This window comes from Colletotrichum siamense (assembly GCF_013390195.1).
Source record: "Colletotrichum siamense strain Cg363 chromosome Unknown KSG_Cg363_contig02, whole genome shotgun sequence".
Classification (NCBI taxonomy): Eukaryota; Fungi; Ascomycota; class Sordariomycetes; order Glomerellales; family Glomerellaceae; genus Colletotrichum; species Colletotrichum siamense.
This window is the reverse complement of record NW_023501015.1, coordinates 575,279-588,727: the sequence shown is the minus strand read 5'-3', so window position 1 is coordinate 588,727 and position 13,449 is coordinate 575,279. Positions and strand designations below refer to the sequence as shown.

At 51.5% G+C, this 13,449-nt stretch overlaps 5 protein-coding genes across 5 annotated transcripts; 2 read left to right on the top strand and 3 right to left on the bottom strand.

Moving 5' to 3' along the window:
• Positions 1–16: 16 nt before the first annotated feature.
• CGCS363_v002174 (uncharacterized protein) lies at positions 17–2,457 on the bottom strand (the record flags this gene model as incomplete). Its single annotated transcript, XM_036634023.1, has 7 exons — positions 17–960; positions 1,026–1,236; positions 1,289–1,368; positions 1,423–1,516; positions 1,573–2,004; positions 2,070–2,238; positions 2,354–2,457. The coding sequence occupies 7 exons, from the start codon at positions 2,455–2,457 to the stop codon at positions 17–19; spliced, it is 2,034 nt and encodes a 677-aa protein (XP_036500251.1).
• Positions 2,458–3,397: 940 nt separating this feature from the next.
• Positions 3,398–4,832, bottom strand: ARA1-2 (L-arabinose-responsive transcription regulator ARA1; the record flags this gene model as incomplete). The annotated part of the gene is made up of 3 exons (XM_036634022.1): positions 3,398–4,186; positions 4,244–4,357; positions 4,404–4,832. The coding sequence occupies 3 exons, from the start codon at positions 4,830–4,832 to the stop codon at positions 3,398–3,400; spliced, it is 1,332 nt and encodes a 443-aa protein (XP_036500258.1).
• A 1,867-nt stretch (positions 4,833–6,699) lies between these two features.
• Positions 6,700–7,887, top strand: CGCS363_v002172 (uncharacterized protein; the record flags this gene model as incomplete). Its single annotated transcript, XM_036634021.1, has 3 exons — positions 6,700–6,936; positions 7,002–7,489; positions 7,545–7,887. 3 exons carry the CDS (start codon positions 6,700–6,702, stop codon positions 7,885–7,887), a joined length of 1,068 nt encoding a protein of 355 aa, XP_036500257.1.
• A 545-nt stretch (positions 7,888–8,432) lies between these two features.
• Positions 8,433–10,673, bottom strand: abfA-0 (Alpha-L-arabinofuranosidase A; the record flags this gene model as incomplete). The annotated part of the gene is made up of 7 exons (XM_036634020.1): positions 8,433–8,704; positions 8,758–8,890; positions 8,949–9,443; positions 9,491–9,669; positions 9,739–9,815; positions 9,875–10,451; positions 10,523–10,673. The coding sequence occupies 7 exons, from the start codon at positions 10,671–10,673 to the stop codon at positions 8,433–8,435; spliced, it is 1,884 nt and encodes a 627-aa protein (XP_036500256.1).
• Positions 10,674–12,008: 1,335 nt separating this feature from the next.
• xynD-1 (Arabinoxylan arabinofuranohydrolase) lies at positions 12,009–13,376 on the top strand (the record flags this gene model as incomplete). The annotated part of the gene is made up of 1 exon (XM_036634019.1): positions 12,009–13,376. The coding sequence occupies one exon, from the start codon at positions 12,009–12,011 to the stop codon at positions 13,374–13,376; it is 1,368 nt and encodes a 455-aa protein (XP_036500255.1).
• Between the last annotated feature and the right edge of the window lie 73 nt (positions 13,377–13,449).

The window sequence follows — 13,449 nt, the reverse complement described above, 5'->3', positions numbered from 1 at the left end:
TTCCCATTCAATAGCTCTAGGTTCTAATCTTCCTGGTAGTCTTTGTTGCGTCCCCTTTCTGCCAAGAAACAAAGTCGTGATACCCAAAGTCCGGGTGATAATCCGCAGGCTTCAGCTTCCCAGAGCTAGGGAGCAGCCTGCCCACGGTGTTGGTGAGAGCACTACCAGCAGCGCTGCGTGCAGTGTTGACCTTATCCCCAGCCCAAGACTGGATGCCAGAAAACCAGCCATTGCTCTTGAGCTCAGCTGCCTCCCGCTCTTCCTTTAGTCTCTGTGTCTCTTTTTGTCTGTAGAGAAGGTTGTGGTTGACTTCAATGAAGAGCCTCTCCCACATTCCAATGCGCTCTTCTGGGAGAATCTTGCCTTCCTTCTCCCATACCCAGTTATTCTTCGCTTCCTCCAATTGGTAGAGATCAGACTCAAAAGGAAGCTGGTGGAGGACCAGTTTATGATCGGTATTGGGGTCGATCGGCATTCCTCCGTGAACTGATGCGACAGTCCCACTGAGCGTCTCGTACGTCGACGCAATGAAGTCCTTGTGGTGAGGATCTTCGACTTGGAGAGGGACGCTGCTCTTCTGCAATTTGTACCCATTCTTGGTCAAAGCAGAACATTCCCAGTCGCCATTGTCGTCCAATCCAAGACCATCGTAGAGATAGCGAATGCGTACAGATGGGTGGATGAGTTCGTTGGGTTCTTGAATAACGTCTTTTCTGCCATCCTCCATGTAGGACCCAGGCGTGCGCGTGCCAGCCACAGTATTCCCACCCGTGACGGTCTGCCAAGGGTACCAAAGAGCGTTGTAAGCTTTGTCGGGGATTGCGGTAGTCGCCGAAGGGCTAGAGATGCGGCCCTTGCCCCATTCTCGGGCCTCGACAGATGGATCGAGGGTGTAGAAAATTCGCTTCATCTCTGGGGTGGAAAACTCAACTCCAACTGAGGCGAGTTGATCCGCCATCCCTGCAAGAAATGGGTGTTAGTCACTTGCTGACTGCTTCGTCAAGGGAAGGCGAACAAATACATACATGCAAGCGCAATGGTCGCGATCTGTTGATCCTCAAAACCCCCGCCGACGTTACTGTGGCTTCCTGGAAACCATACTTGACGAAGATGGGTGGTGGTGTTGCCCCTCTTGCCCCAAAGAGTGGGGGAAAAGGCAGTCCGCCATTCATCGAGGGCTAAGGCGTGGAATGCGTGCTCGACATTGGGGTGAACATCCAGACTGGCGAATCGAAGCTAAAGACTGTTAACTCAGATGCCTAATACAATATTATGGAAGATTGCTTACTTCATCGGCGCTTCTATCGGTGCGAATCTTCTCCCAAGGCATCTTAGGCCAGCCGAGGCTGCCGACCGTATCCCAGACCCCTGTTATACATGTTAGCTAGATTCCAGAACCTTTGTCCCTCCGTGAATACTGACCGACAGCCTGAATGGTGACAACAACTGGTGCAAAGTACCAGTCTGTCTTGCCATCTCTCTCTTGCAACGTTCTCTCGCAAAGGATCATTTGATGCTACAGATCAACATGTCAGTATCATCATCATATGGGATAGAAGTCCTCTTGCTAACCTTCTCCAAGAAATCGCGATACTTCTGAGCCATGGTAATCAAGTCCATGCCATCGACGTCCTGCTTCTTGCACTTTGTAATTCTGTCGAAGAACTTCTGCTTGTCCTCGTCGAGTTCCTTCTGTAATGTGGCATGATCTTTCCTGTTATCTTTTGTCCGGAATCTTTCCAGTCGTTCGTAATTGGTGAGGGTAAAGCCAGCGAGGTGGTCTTCGATATTGAACTTGGTGCCAGGCCTCCAATTAGGAAAGTTCTGGTAGTCATGGAAGATGTCCCCAAAGTTGGCGAGTCCGACACGATTGAGGAGACCGATGTTGCAGACCATGCCCGAGACGGATCGCGCGGTGAAGGCACCTCTGGAGAAGCCTACAATGACGAGGTCATCCCCTGGGTTGTAGTTGTCGCAAATGAAACGGTACACGTCGGCAACATCCTAGGAGGCGAGTTTGTTATGATTATCCGGCTCAAAGACGAGCATTGTAACGCAAATGAGCTCACCTGAATAATCCCCTTCCCTAACACTCCGCCCAAGGCTTGTGCGACCTTGGACTCCTCGGTGCCTGCGCCGCGGTGGTAGAACACAATCTGGGGCATGCCGGTGCAGCATTTGTGTGCGACTGCAGCCGATAGCCGGGCAACATTGGTGGAGATGTTGCCTTTCTGGTTGCTGTAGAAGCCCTTCCATCAGCGCCTTCTTTCTCAGCTCCTACGGTGATACGAATACTGACGAGTTATTCCAAGTTCCATCACAGCAAATCACCAATCTTTTCTTGTTCGCATACTTGCTCGTTTTGTGGGCGCATGGCTCAAGCTTGGGGCCTAGTTGGGGAACTTCGAGTTGAATCTCGGAGACCCATGGGTGGTACTCAGTGGCGGGATCGGTCATGTTGCGATTAGCGAGTTGACCGGGTTTTTGCACACGATCTGAGCATGTATTGAATTTAATGAAAAGAATTGCCGTCCATATATGTCAGGGCAAGAACGTCTGGTTGTCGAGAAGGAATGACATGATCGCCGTTGTCAATGCCGAGCGCCCGCTGTGAGACAATATTTTGCGAGCTATTTCAGAGTAATCTTCAAGGGGGACCGAATCATTTCCTAGCGTTGACTAGTATCTGCATGTGGCTTGTTGATGTCTTGTCAACATTTCACATTGGCATTGAAGACCGAACTTTCGTTCCAAGATTGAACACTCGTGGATGAGAGCCCAGCCGCTCCGGCCCTCTGCAGGTGAGTGATGCTCGCCAGCGCTGATGAAATCCGCAGTGACTGAAATTTTGCATTAAGTGAACCACTTCACGACAACATGACAGCTTTCTCCAAAAGTCGGCGAAATATGTTAGGGGATGTTCCATTCCTATCTCAATCATAGGCTTTGCTTGCTGGGACAGCTTTTGCTGAATGCAGCTACCTCAGGATCATGATGTGATTGGTCAATTCATGATGTGGATCATGTGTGAATGAAGTCAAATGCCTGAGCAGCGAAGGTTGGTTCAGAAGGGCAAACAAGGTGACGTATTTCTGAGACATGATAGCTCAGCGCTCAACAGACCGGGCAGCACATTTGAACCGCGAAGAGCTATGGTTATTGATCAACTTGACTCCAGCTTTTCTAGCATCCGCCGAGGACTCTTCTTCCGCGTGTGATCTGCCGATCGTCTAGCCGATTGACACCCGCCTGGGTGGATCATCGAAGAAACAGTAGGGGTCTGTGCCATGGGTTCCACCCAATGACAAGTCTACGAAGAGAATGATTTACCGGTTATTCCTGATGAATGCGATTAGATATTACGTAGTAAGATAGGTCTAAAATAGGTGATGCGCTTTTAGCCGAATATGATGGTGAACCCCATCCCTCCTGCGATTTCCCTCCAAGTGTCTACCCGCCCACTACAGGTGTCATTCACGTTGTCCATGCTCACTGAGGCCCATTGATGAAGGACGATGGCGCGAGCTCTCTCAATGTTTATCATGCCTTGCCTTCTCTCAATTTCCATGAAGGCATATCTGGCAAGGCCACGGTCGTGGTCCGTGATGGCCTCACAAGCAGCCACAAACAGCGGCCAGAGAAGGGCATTCACTGGTCCGCCAGAAGAGATCACTGCCACACAGCTCTTAAGTGCTAGATAGCAGTTCGTTTGGACAGCCGGATGGTTGACTGGGTATCCGTAGATAGAACGGTTCAAGTACACCAGTGCGCTATGGCGATACGCCAGCGAGTTGTGCACCATCGCCTGTAGAGAATCTTGTGCGCCTGCCTGTGTCTCAAACGGCGTGGTGATGTTCTTTGGCAGTATTGGTGGTACCCACTCCTGCAAGGCGTTCTCAATTGCTCTGGATGTTGCTTCGTACTCCGTGCGTAGCACCGAGACCTTTGATTGTTGATCTGCGGTTACGGCGGATTCCAAGTCGCCCTTCAGGGCTTTGAGAGAGCTGAGCCGATACAGAATAGGCCAGAGATCTCCAGTCATGCCTAGAAGAGGGTCTCCAAAGGTCGTCCGAGTCAACTTCGGAGATGGCAAACCTAGGGGATACTCGTGGTCTGAGTCAGGCGTGGCCGATACTGGGCTGGCAGCGAGTGACAAGGCCGCAATGACGTCGTAAAATTGAAATGCCTAGATTACGATTAGTACTTGAATTGTATCGGTAGTTTTTGCAGTATTGAGACCAACCTTTTCGAGGAACTTGACGCTCTGGCTCTTTGCCGACTTGGGCATGGAGCTCAGAACAACAAATGCACTCCGAAGGTGCTCAAGTACCATGTTTGAGGACCCAGTGAGGGTGAGCTGTGTTGGATCAGTAAAGTTCCAACAAGAAGGGCATGGAGCTTACCGATTCGTAATACACGAGCAACATGGTCGCTGCCAGTACTTCCTCGTAGCGGCAATTCTGCTGCACGAGACTGAAGACGCCCTCCGCTGCCAGAACGCGGAAGTTGGATGAATGCTTGGAGTCCTGTACGCCCATATACTCAAGGTGTCCCTTGGAAAAAGCACACATGGCGTGCAAGACAGCGGAGTTCTCGGAAGCAAGTGGGAGAATGAGCTCTTGGAATGAGTTGTCCGGCTCCTCCGTGAAAACAATGAGATGTGATAGAACAGTGCAAAAGTGATGAATCAGTTTCCGATCTTGGGTGTCATCGGTGAGATTGAAGGAGGAGGGATAGGGCAGCTCGAGCATGGAAGTAAGGCCTGGCTGAGAGGTTGCGGAGGTGGTAATCAGTTCCTGCGTGAAATCCGAGCAGGAGCCTGGCTCATCCATGTTTCCAAACTGCTCGAACAATCTTGAGTCCAATTGATCTTCGGAAAGATCAAATTGGCAAGACGAACTACCCCAATCAGGTGTGTCGCATGATGACACGCTGGAAGTGGAAAGTGCCACTTCGGAGGATTCGACACAGGGTTCTTCGGAGAGCTGTCCCCAGGAGTACTCTGTCCCGGTCTTTGGCTCACAGCGCAGTACCGGGGCCTTTTGACGCGGCTGGGAAGTGATCCCGTCGGCTCTAGACCGGCGCCGCTTGACTGGGAGGTAGACACAGTCCAGACCTCTTTCTTCGCATCGTGTGCACTGCGGTCGTCTCTCGCAGCACTTCTTTCTTGCGTCTTTACTTGAGACAATGTCAGTGGGGAGTTCCACTGCTGCGGAAAAGTAGCATACCACGAGGCGCAGCCTACAGATCGAAATTCGTTAGCGACAAGTAAAGGTAAGTATGAAATAGAATGGAGATAACATGCCTGTTCGCGTCCTCCTCTTTGGCACTTTGGGAGGCATAGGCTTTGCAAAGAGCAGCATCGTGGCCTGGGCTACATCCAAAGAACAAAACGTCAACTGAAGAAGGCTGTAAATAGCAAACGCTTGGAATAAGAATGCCTTTCACCCTTGGGATGAACACATAGCTTGATCTCATTCATATTCATAACCTGGACTTGCGTGGAGACTGTTATAAGAGAAAAGCCACTGGCGTGGCTGATGCGAAGGCATCGATTAGGGCACACCATCCCCAACATGGATGATGCCCTCACACCGACTGAAGGATCTGCGGGCACTCAATGCTGCCGTCACTTGCCATGTGGGAAACATGTGGCCATGATGCATCATGCAGGTCAAGTTCGGACGGTTTCAGAAGCTTCCCCTCCTTCTAGAAGCCACAACTTGCATGCTATCATATCCTATCTGAAGTGACAGTGTCACCCAAGACAGGTTTTGACATTACCCGGCAATCTTATGCCGGAAGATATGGATTGGGAGGGCAGACAGAGCTGAACGTTCGCAAGCAACGCCACGTTGGTGTTCTAATGCCCGATCTGATTTTCCCTCCTAGGCAGCCAAGTCCGGAAAACTGACCAGATCTGTGATTTGTTCCCTGAAGGGACTTTACGCCTCTCCTCTATCACTGTGAAAACCTCATCAGTCGCCTGATCAGTTGGCTCGTACATCCAGCCGCTGGACATTACCCAGGGCAGCTCCACTGTCAGTTGCCGGTTCCAGGCAGAGATCGTCTCCAACGTTCCCTATCTAGACCGCTAGAGGTGCTGCGACCGCTTGTCCTGTGACCTGTCATGCATAAGCTTGGGTTCCTGAGGATATTATTCCCCGTGTGGATGTCAGACTCTGACGATTACGGCGAGTCTGAGGTTCTCGCTTGAAAAACCATGCGGGGAAATTTCCCATCCCACCGGCACGAGTTGACACTGCAACCCAACTACAGCTGTAATACCACGACATATCCAATCATGTAGTGAAGCTAATCACAACATGAGAGAGGCACAGCTGTATTGAAACGATCGGCATGACCGTTTTTTTCCCCAGGTTTCTCCCCCACACTCCGGTAGAGCTTCTCTCTGCCACTCATTGGCGCGCCTCGACTCTAGCCCCCAGCCACAAATCCATGGTGCGGGCTCTCGCGCGGGCTATTGGAGCGCAAGACAAGACTCCTGAGCAGGTCTGCGTAACGGTCTAAGTTTCTGCAATGCAATCGTGGCTGCGAATCCTCATGCGAGCGAGACAGCTCGTCCCCTTTACGCCCGCTGTCGGTCGCCCCGAATTGTATAAGACAGTTGTGGGGAAACTAAAGTTCATGTAAAGCTTTGACTTCGATGCAACTTATGCGGGCGCTTCAGGAGGCAGAATGGCGGTCGTTTACTTTGAGACCAGTTGGGCGATCCTCAGCACAATCGGCTTGGCAAACGTGCTCTTCGGGTTCATGATCGCGGGCATCACCGCCTTCTCCCCGGTCTCGCTTATCCCTATCATCGTATCGGCGGCTGGCGCCACGGCAAATGGCCTCTGCTACTACAGCTTCTATGCAGATTACCCTATCCTGAACACGGCGATATCGTCTGCCTTTGCGGACTTGTTGTGGATGGTAGTGTAGGACCATTCTTTTTGTGCAATGAAACAATTGTGTTCATCGATGCTGATCCTTGATAGGTCCAAGAGGCCGGTATCTCGTTTTACAGCTATGCCATTCTTACCAAGGTGTTAAGGAATCGGGACCGCGTTGTGTTTATGTCCCTGTTCTGGTTCATGATGGTCGCCATCTTCGTCCTCAGAATCCTCATTCTCACTGCTCGGGTGAAGATCTTGGTCAACGGCGAGTCGCAGCTAAGAACAACCATCAACGGGCTGCACGTGGGCTATTTCACCTCCATGGCACTTCTAGAGTGCGTTGGCGCGTACTTTCTATTGCGCAAGTTCGCGGAGGCGAAGAGTCTGTCCTTGGGAGCTTCGATGGTGCCGACTCTCTTCCAGCACCTTATGCGAAGCACCGAAATTCGCCTAGCGGTGCTAGCGTTGATTGGAATAACGCGGGCTGTCGCATACTTCTTCCAGCCTTCAATCCAGAAGGCCGAAACGGTAGCGAGTCAGATAGACCGCTTTGTTTACACTTTGGAATGCATGTTTCCTGTCATTATCTTGTGGGTCTTGATTCTGCGATTATGGCCACACTCGTGGAAGCTGACAATATTCAAGTATTGATATCCTTGCCTCAAGGCTCGTATTTGAGCAGAGTGCGCATGACAACTCGTCTTTCCAACTTGCCGCCAGACGGCATACACAGCACGAACAATTACCGCGTGGAAGCGCAACGTATGTGACAACGTGGAGTGGAGGCCATACAGGCAAGTCACCAGTTCGGAGGGAGTCGGGAACAAGTCGTTCATCCTTGTTTACGTCCGAAAATGTTGGCGAAACCATCTTTGTGGAGGACATCAACGAGCGGGGTCTCGCTGAAGCTCCTCTACCATCCGGTATCACCAAGACGATTGAAATCAAGATTGAGAAAGCGGCCAGAAAGCCTTTCGACAAGGAATAAATCATCAGGTTTATTAGAACCATGAGAGTACATGTAATCTTAATACCTTTGGCAAATGTCAATCTCGTCATGCCCTATCTAAATGCTGTCGCTGGATGCTGTCAGTTGAAATGGCAATGTCACGTGTGTAGCAGCGAAAGCAGGGGCGACATAGGAAATTCTCAATGCCCTGGGCTGCATGAGCTTCAGGTATGGGTTCTGACTACCCATAGCCGGCCAAACGTTTACACTGGTCGTAGAGGTTTTGGTCTAGTCGTGCGGCCTGGCACATTCTCTGTTACTGATTTCCTCGGGGTCATGTACTAGGTGCGAGCCATCCTAATATTCCTCGCACTTAGAAGAGATTACTGAAAGGGACTGAGTGTAATTATTTACTCAAAGTGCTGTAGGAACACTTGATTTGCAGATGCCCAAAGAAGAATTGAAGTCCAACATCATAGTCACGCTATCTTATCGCCACCTTCGTCCCCGTTCTCGACCCCGTCCTCGTTGGAAGTGATCAACCAGTTTCCACCGAAGCTTTATGTTCGCAAAACGAACCAGTTCTATACCACCAGAACTCCAACTCCAAACTGACCCAGTTCAACAGTGAAAACTCCCTCGTCGTCTCCAGAGATATTGAGTACAGCGGGTGGAGCAATGACGTCAGGGTTTTCGACGGAGTTGGCGTCGTCTGGGCCGGCAGTGATGGAAGTGAAAGAAGCCTCCAAGCTCGCCTTACCAGGGACCTGAATGCGAACCTCAGTCGAGTTTGAAGCGTAGTTGGCAAGCTTGACAATGACTTGGCCATCTGCCTTCTTGCTCGCAGCCCACCAAACTACATGAATGGTCAACGATTATTCCAAGGGATGAGGATGTTGAGTGATTTACCTGGATTGACCTCCACATCAGCTTTGACAGGGACAACAACTTCGCCATGATTAGTGGCGAACATCTTCTTAACATGGTATGATGGCGTGTAGACGATGCCATCAGGCTTGTTGGTGAATGGAATGAGGTTGGGCTAGTCAGAAATACGTTAGCTGACTATACGGGCTTCGACGAGAGGAAGAATTTCTCACAGTCCATTGGCCGTTGACGGGGTCGTAGTTCTGCAGCGTGGGCGCATAGGCAGCCAACTTGATCACATCCGCATTGCGCTCCCAGCCCATCATATAGACCGCCTCAGAGCAGGCACCTCGCATGTCCGACCACTTGACGCCCCACCTGGCGTACTCGCCGATGAAAACGGGATGAGCGCGGTCCCAGTCGTCGTAAAAGTCGAAAGCGTTGATGTAGTTCTCCGGGACGTTGTAGTCGTGGAAGTCGAGCCATGCGCCCTCGGGGATCGGGTCCGGCAGGCAGTTGCGGTCGGACGTGGATGTGAGGATGGTGAGTTCCGGGTACGCCTCCTTGATGGCGTCGAAAAATTGCACGAATCGTTCCTTGTAAGACTCACAACCACCAGCGAGGTTGTCTTCGTTTCCAATCTCGACGAAGTTGAGTTGGTACGGCTCCGGATGTCCGAGGGAAGCGCGAAGCGCGCCTCCAGAAGTGTTGATGTCACCGATAACGAACTGTAAATGTTAGCTTGCGACTGGATGATAAGCAGAAGGTAACCAACTTCTATCTCGCGAATCGCGTCGTCAACATATGGCTCAAGCTCTGCTCCCACCAATGGCGGGAGACCTGCAAGTCCAAGACCAGCCCAAACATCCAAGATAGGCTCCATAGACATGTCTTCGCACCAGTGGAAGTACTCCATGAGGCCAAGACCATCAGTGTTGACATATCCCCAAGTACCTATACCAGCGTGAAGAAACGATTAGCCTCGTCGTATCAACGTTGCAACGGCATGGGATCAAGACCTACCCCAACGACCTGGCCGGGATTCCAGAGCACCGAGTGTCTCGTTCCACTTCCATCGGTCGTCCGGGCCGCCTCCCTCTCTATGAAGAGATTAGTAAGTCTAGTCAACTCAGAGGACAAGGAAACTTAGGTGGCTTACAGATTGTTGCCACCAGGAAACCTGAGAAACTGGGGGCTGAGATCGACAAGGGCTTCCGACAGATCCACAGTCAAGCCATTCTGTCTTCCCTTGAACGTGGGAGGGAACAGGGTGGGGTAACCGAGGTTGATGGATCCGCTGGTCAGAGTCTCGGCTAAGATTTCGAAAACCCAAAGGTTGTCACCATCGGGGGCCGCTGTGGTCCAGAAACCGGCCTCGTATCGGGTCCAGGAATCGGCCTTGGAGTCCACAGGAATGATGGCCCAGCCGTATTCAACGTCAGTCTCATTTCCCAGCAGTCGGATCTTGACATCGCCTTGGAAGTCGCCACGAGGCCAGAAGGTGCTGTTGTAGTAGCCGCCATCGACGATGATACCGCGGTACCCAGGGTTCGCGACGCCAGTGAAGCCACCAGATCCGGGAGGGACAGTGATCTTCAGAGACGAAGTGATGGCGCTGGTCAATGGGGTGTCGGCGTCATGAGAAATGCTAGCCGAGCCATAGTGGACAGTCCAGGGATCGAGCGTGGTCACCTTGCCCTGGAAGGCGTTGTTGCGGAGTTGCTGTGAGTAGAGACCTTTTCATAGTATTAGATTCGTGACGAACCAACCCCGAAGGTCTGTCGTGTAAACGGTGAAGACTACGTACCTCCGTCACCGCTGTTACTAATGTCCTCGAACATGAGTCCATGAAGCAGGGGACTGATCTCATGGCCAGGGCTATCGGGATCAACCTGAAGCAGGAGTGCTCCAGTAAGGGTAGCCGTAGCCACAAGACCAAAAAGGCGAGAATAATGCATCGTTGAATCTTCCTGTGGGGACTTGGCTGAGTGCTGGCGTGGATCACAAAGGCACAATCACCAAGCAGGATGTCCGATATATATTGACAAGAGGAAGCATTCCTGATGAACATGTTGTGATTTTTCTGAATTTTCAAATCGCAAAGTGTTTGAAACGCCCCAATTGCATTTTGACGTCTGTCGTCCTTGGCAACTCTGGATCTGGCGACTTCCCGTCTCTTGACAATGGTGTGCCAAGGCAATAATACAGTTAAAAGAAATCAAGTGTTCTCATGTTCAAGAGTCAAAGCTGTGATTGGTGGTTAAATAGATTTTTTCGGCTGGAGATCTGTGTTTGTTGTTGTACGAAAGACGTTTTGCAGTTTTCATAGAGAGACTAGTCGTCATGCCAAGCCGTGTTAAGGTGTTAATATGAAGGCCAAGATCATTGAGACCAATTGGAATACAAGCGAGAAGACTTTGTAGAGGTGTGTAAGGTCAGCGCTCAAAGTTTGGGTCCTCTAGCCGCAAGCGCCGGGATACGCTCCTCTCCCCAGCTTGCGGATAGCGATAACGTGATGGTTTGTGGGGTAAGTGGGCTGGCTCACCCTATTTTGGCCTGGACGTATTCTCCTACCGTCCCTTTCTCATGTAATTTGAGGCGAGATTTACTTCCAGCTGCGCGCTTCTATTGTGGATCTCATACGAACGCAGCTGTCGAAGGTTGAGTCTGCGCGTTATTTCTTGTGACCTGGGCGATAGCGATTCTCTCTCGTGGGTGTCCTCCGAGGTCCGAACGGAGAGATGGCTAACTTCACAGACTCGTTTTAGTAAGCCTTTGGAGTCAAAAATCATGTAGGTGCTGCAGTGAAGTAAGATTTGGCACATTTATTGCGAGTGATCAGGCGGCGTATTCCGTTTGTGTTGCGTCTATGACCCCCCTGTCATACATCGGCTCTTAATGACGGTCCTGGTTGCGATCCTAAAAGTGTGTTGGTGGCACGAAAGTGCGAATGCGACTTTACGAGAGTATCGGTATCTTCGAAATAAACACAATCGCGGAGAAATCGCCATTTCTCCACGTTTTCTTTGATTTGCATCTTTCCCGGCTTGGGCCGGGTATTCGATGCATCCGCACCAATGATTATCCAGCGTTTGACATCGCGACGCAATGGCACGTAGAGTAACATCTCATTACTTCAGCCTCGGGCAATTAAATTAGGTAGGGAACTTTGCTGAAGTTTCCGTACCTTTTAGTATAATTATGCTGGTCGCTCTCCAGTCATCTGCTATTTCAATTCGAAGGATCTCAACCGCTTTCCGCTGACCTTCATCTCTCCGACCACTACCGCCGCCATGACTAAGACGCCTCAAACTTCGGCCATCATGAAGTCATTCCTCTTGATCAGTGGCCTTCTGTCCGCCATTGTTCGTGTTCAAGCCGACAATCCTATCGTGCAGACACAATACACAGCTGATCCAGCACCCCTTGTGGTCGGGGATCGCGTCTACCTCTTCACCGGCCACGATGAAGACAACTCCACCAACTTCGACATGCGCGAATGGCTCCTCTTCTCCTCCGTTGACATGGTCAACTGGCAGTACCACGGCTCGCCCATGAACGTGGCCACCTTCGCCTGGGCCGAGGCCAATGCGTGGGCCGGGCAGGCCATTGAGCGCAACGGCAAGTTCTACTTCTACGTCCCGACGACCGCGATCAACGGTAGCATGTCCATCGGAGTAGGCGTAAGCGACACCATCACAGGCCCCTACGTCGACGCCATCGGCGCCCCTCTTCTCAGCAACGGACAGATTGACCCGACGGTCTACATTGACGACGACGGGCAGGCGTACATGTACTGGGGCAACCCGGATCTGTTGTATGTCAAGTTGAACGAGGACATGATCTCGTACAGCGGGGAAATCACCAAAGTGGATCTCACCGCGGAAGGGTTCGGGGCTCGTGAAGGCAACCCGTCGCGTGCTACCACCTTCGAGGAGGCTCCATGGGTGTACAAGCGGGGCGATTTGTACTACATGATTTTCGCGGCGGTATGCTGTCCCGAGGACATTCGATACTCGACGGGTCCAACTATCACGGGACCATGGACCTACCAAGGCCAGATTATGCCCACAGAGGGCGGCAGCTTCACGAACCACCCTGGCATCATCGACTTTGCCGGCAAGTCCTACTTCTTCTACCACAACGGCGCCTTGCCTGGAGGCGGCGGCTTCACGCGTTCCGTCGCCGTGGAAAGTTTTGAGTACAACGCCGATGGAACAATTCCCCAGCTGAAGATGACAACCGAGGGGCCGGCACAGATTGTTAATTTGGATCCTTACTTGCGTCAGGAGGCTGAGCTCATTGCGTGGTCGGAGGGAGTCGAGGTCGAAGCATCCAGCGAAGGTGGGATGAGCGTCGCATACATCAATGATGGAGATTACATCAAGGTCAAGGGGGTTGACTTCGGGGATGGAGCGGCATCTTTCACTGCTCAGGTTGCCTCGGCGACTGGTGGGGGGAACATTGAGTTGCACCTTGACAGTATCTCTGGTCTTCTTGTTGGTACGTGTGATGTGTCTGGGTCTGGAGGATGGCAGTCGTGGACATCTGTGATCTGTCCCGTTAGCGGCGCTGGAGGGGTCCACGATCTGTTCTTCAAGTTCACGGGTGATGGATCGGACTATCTTTTCAACTTTGATTGGTGGCGATTTGACAAATGAGCGACGGACATATTCTGACTCGCCTTAGGATGTGTCGACATATTTTGTACATAGTTGGCATTGGGTATTTTCA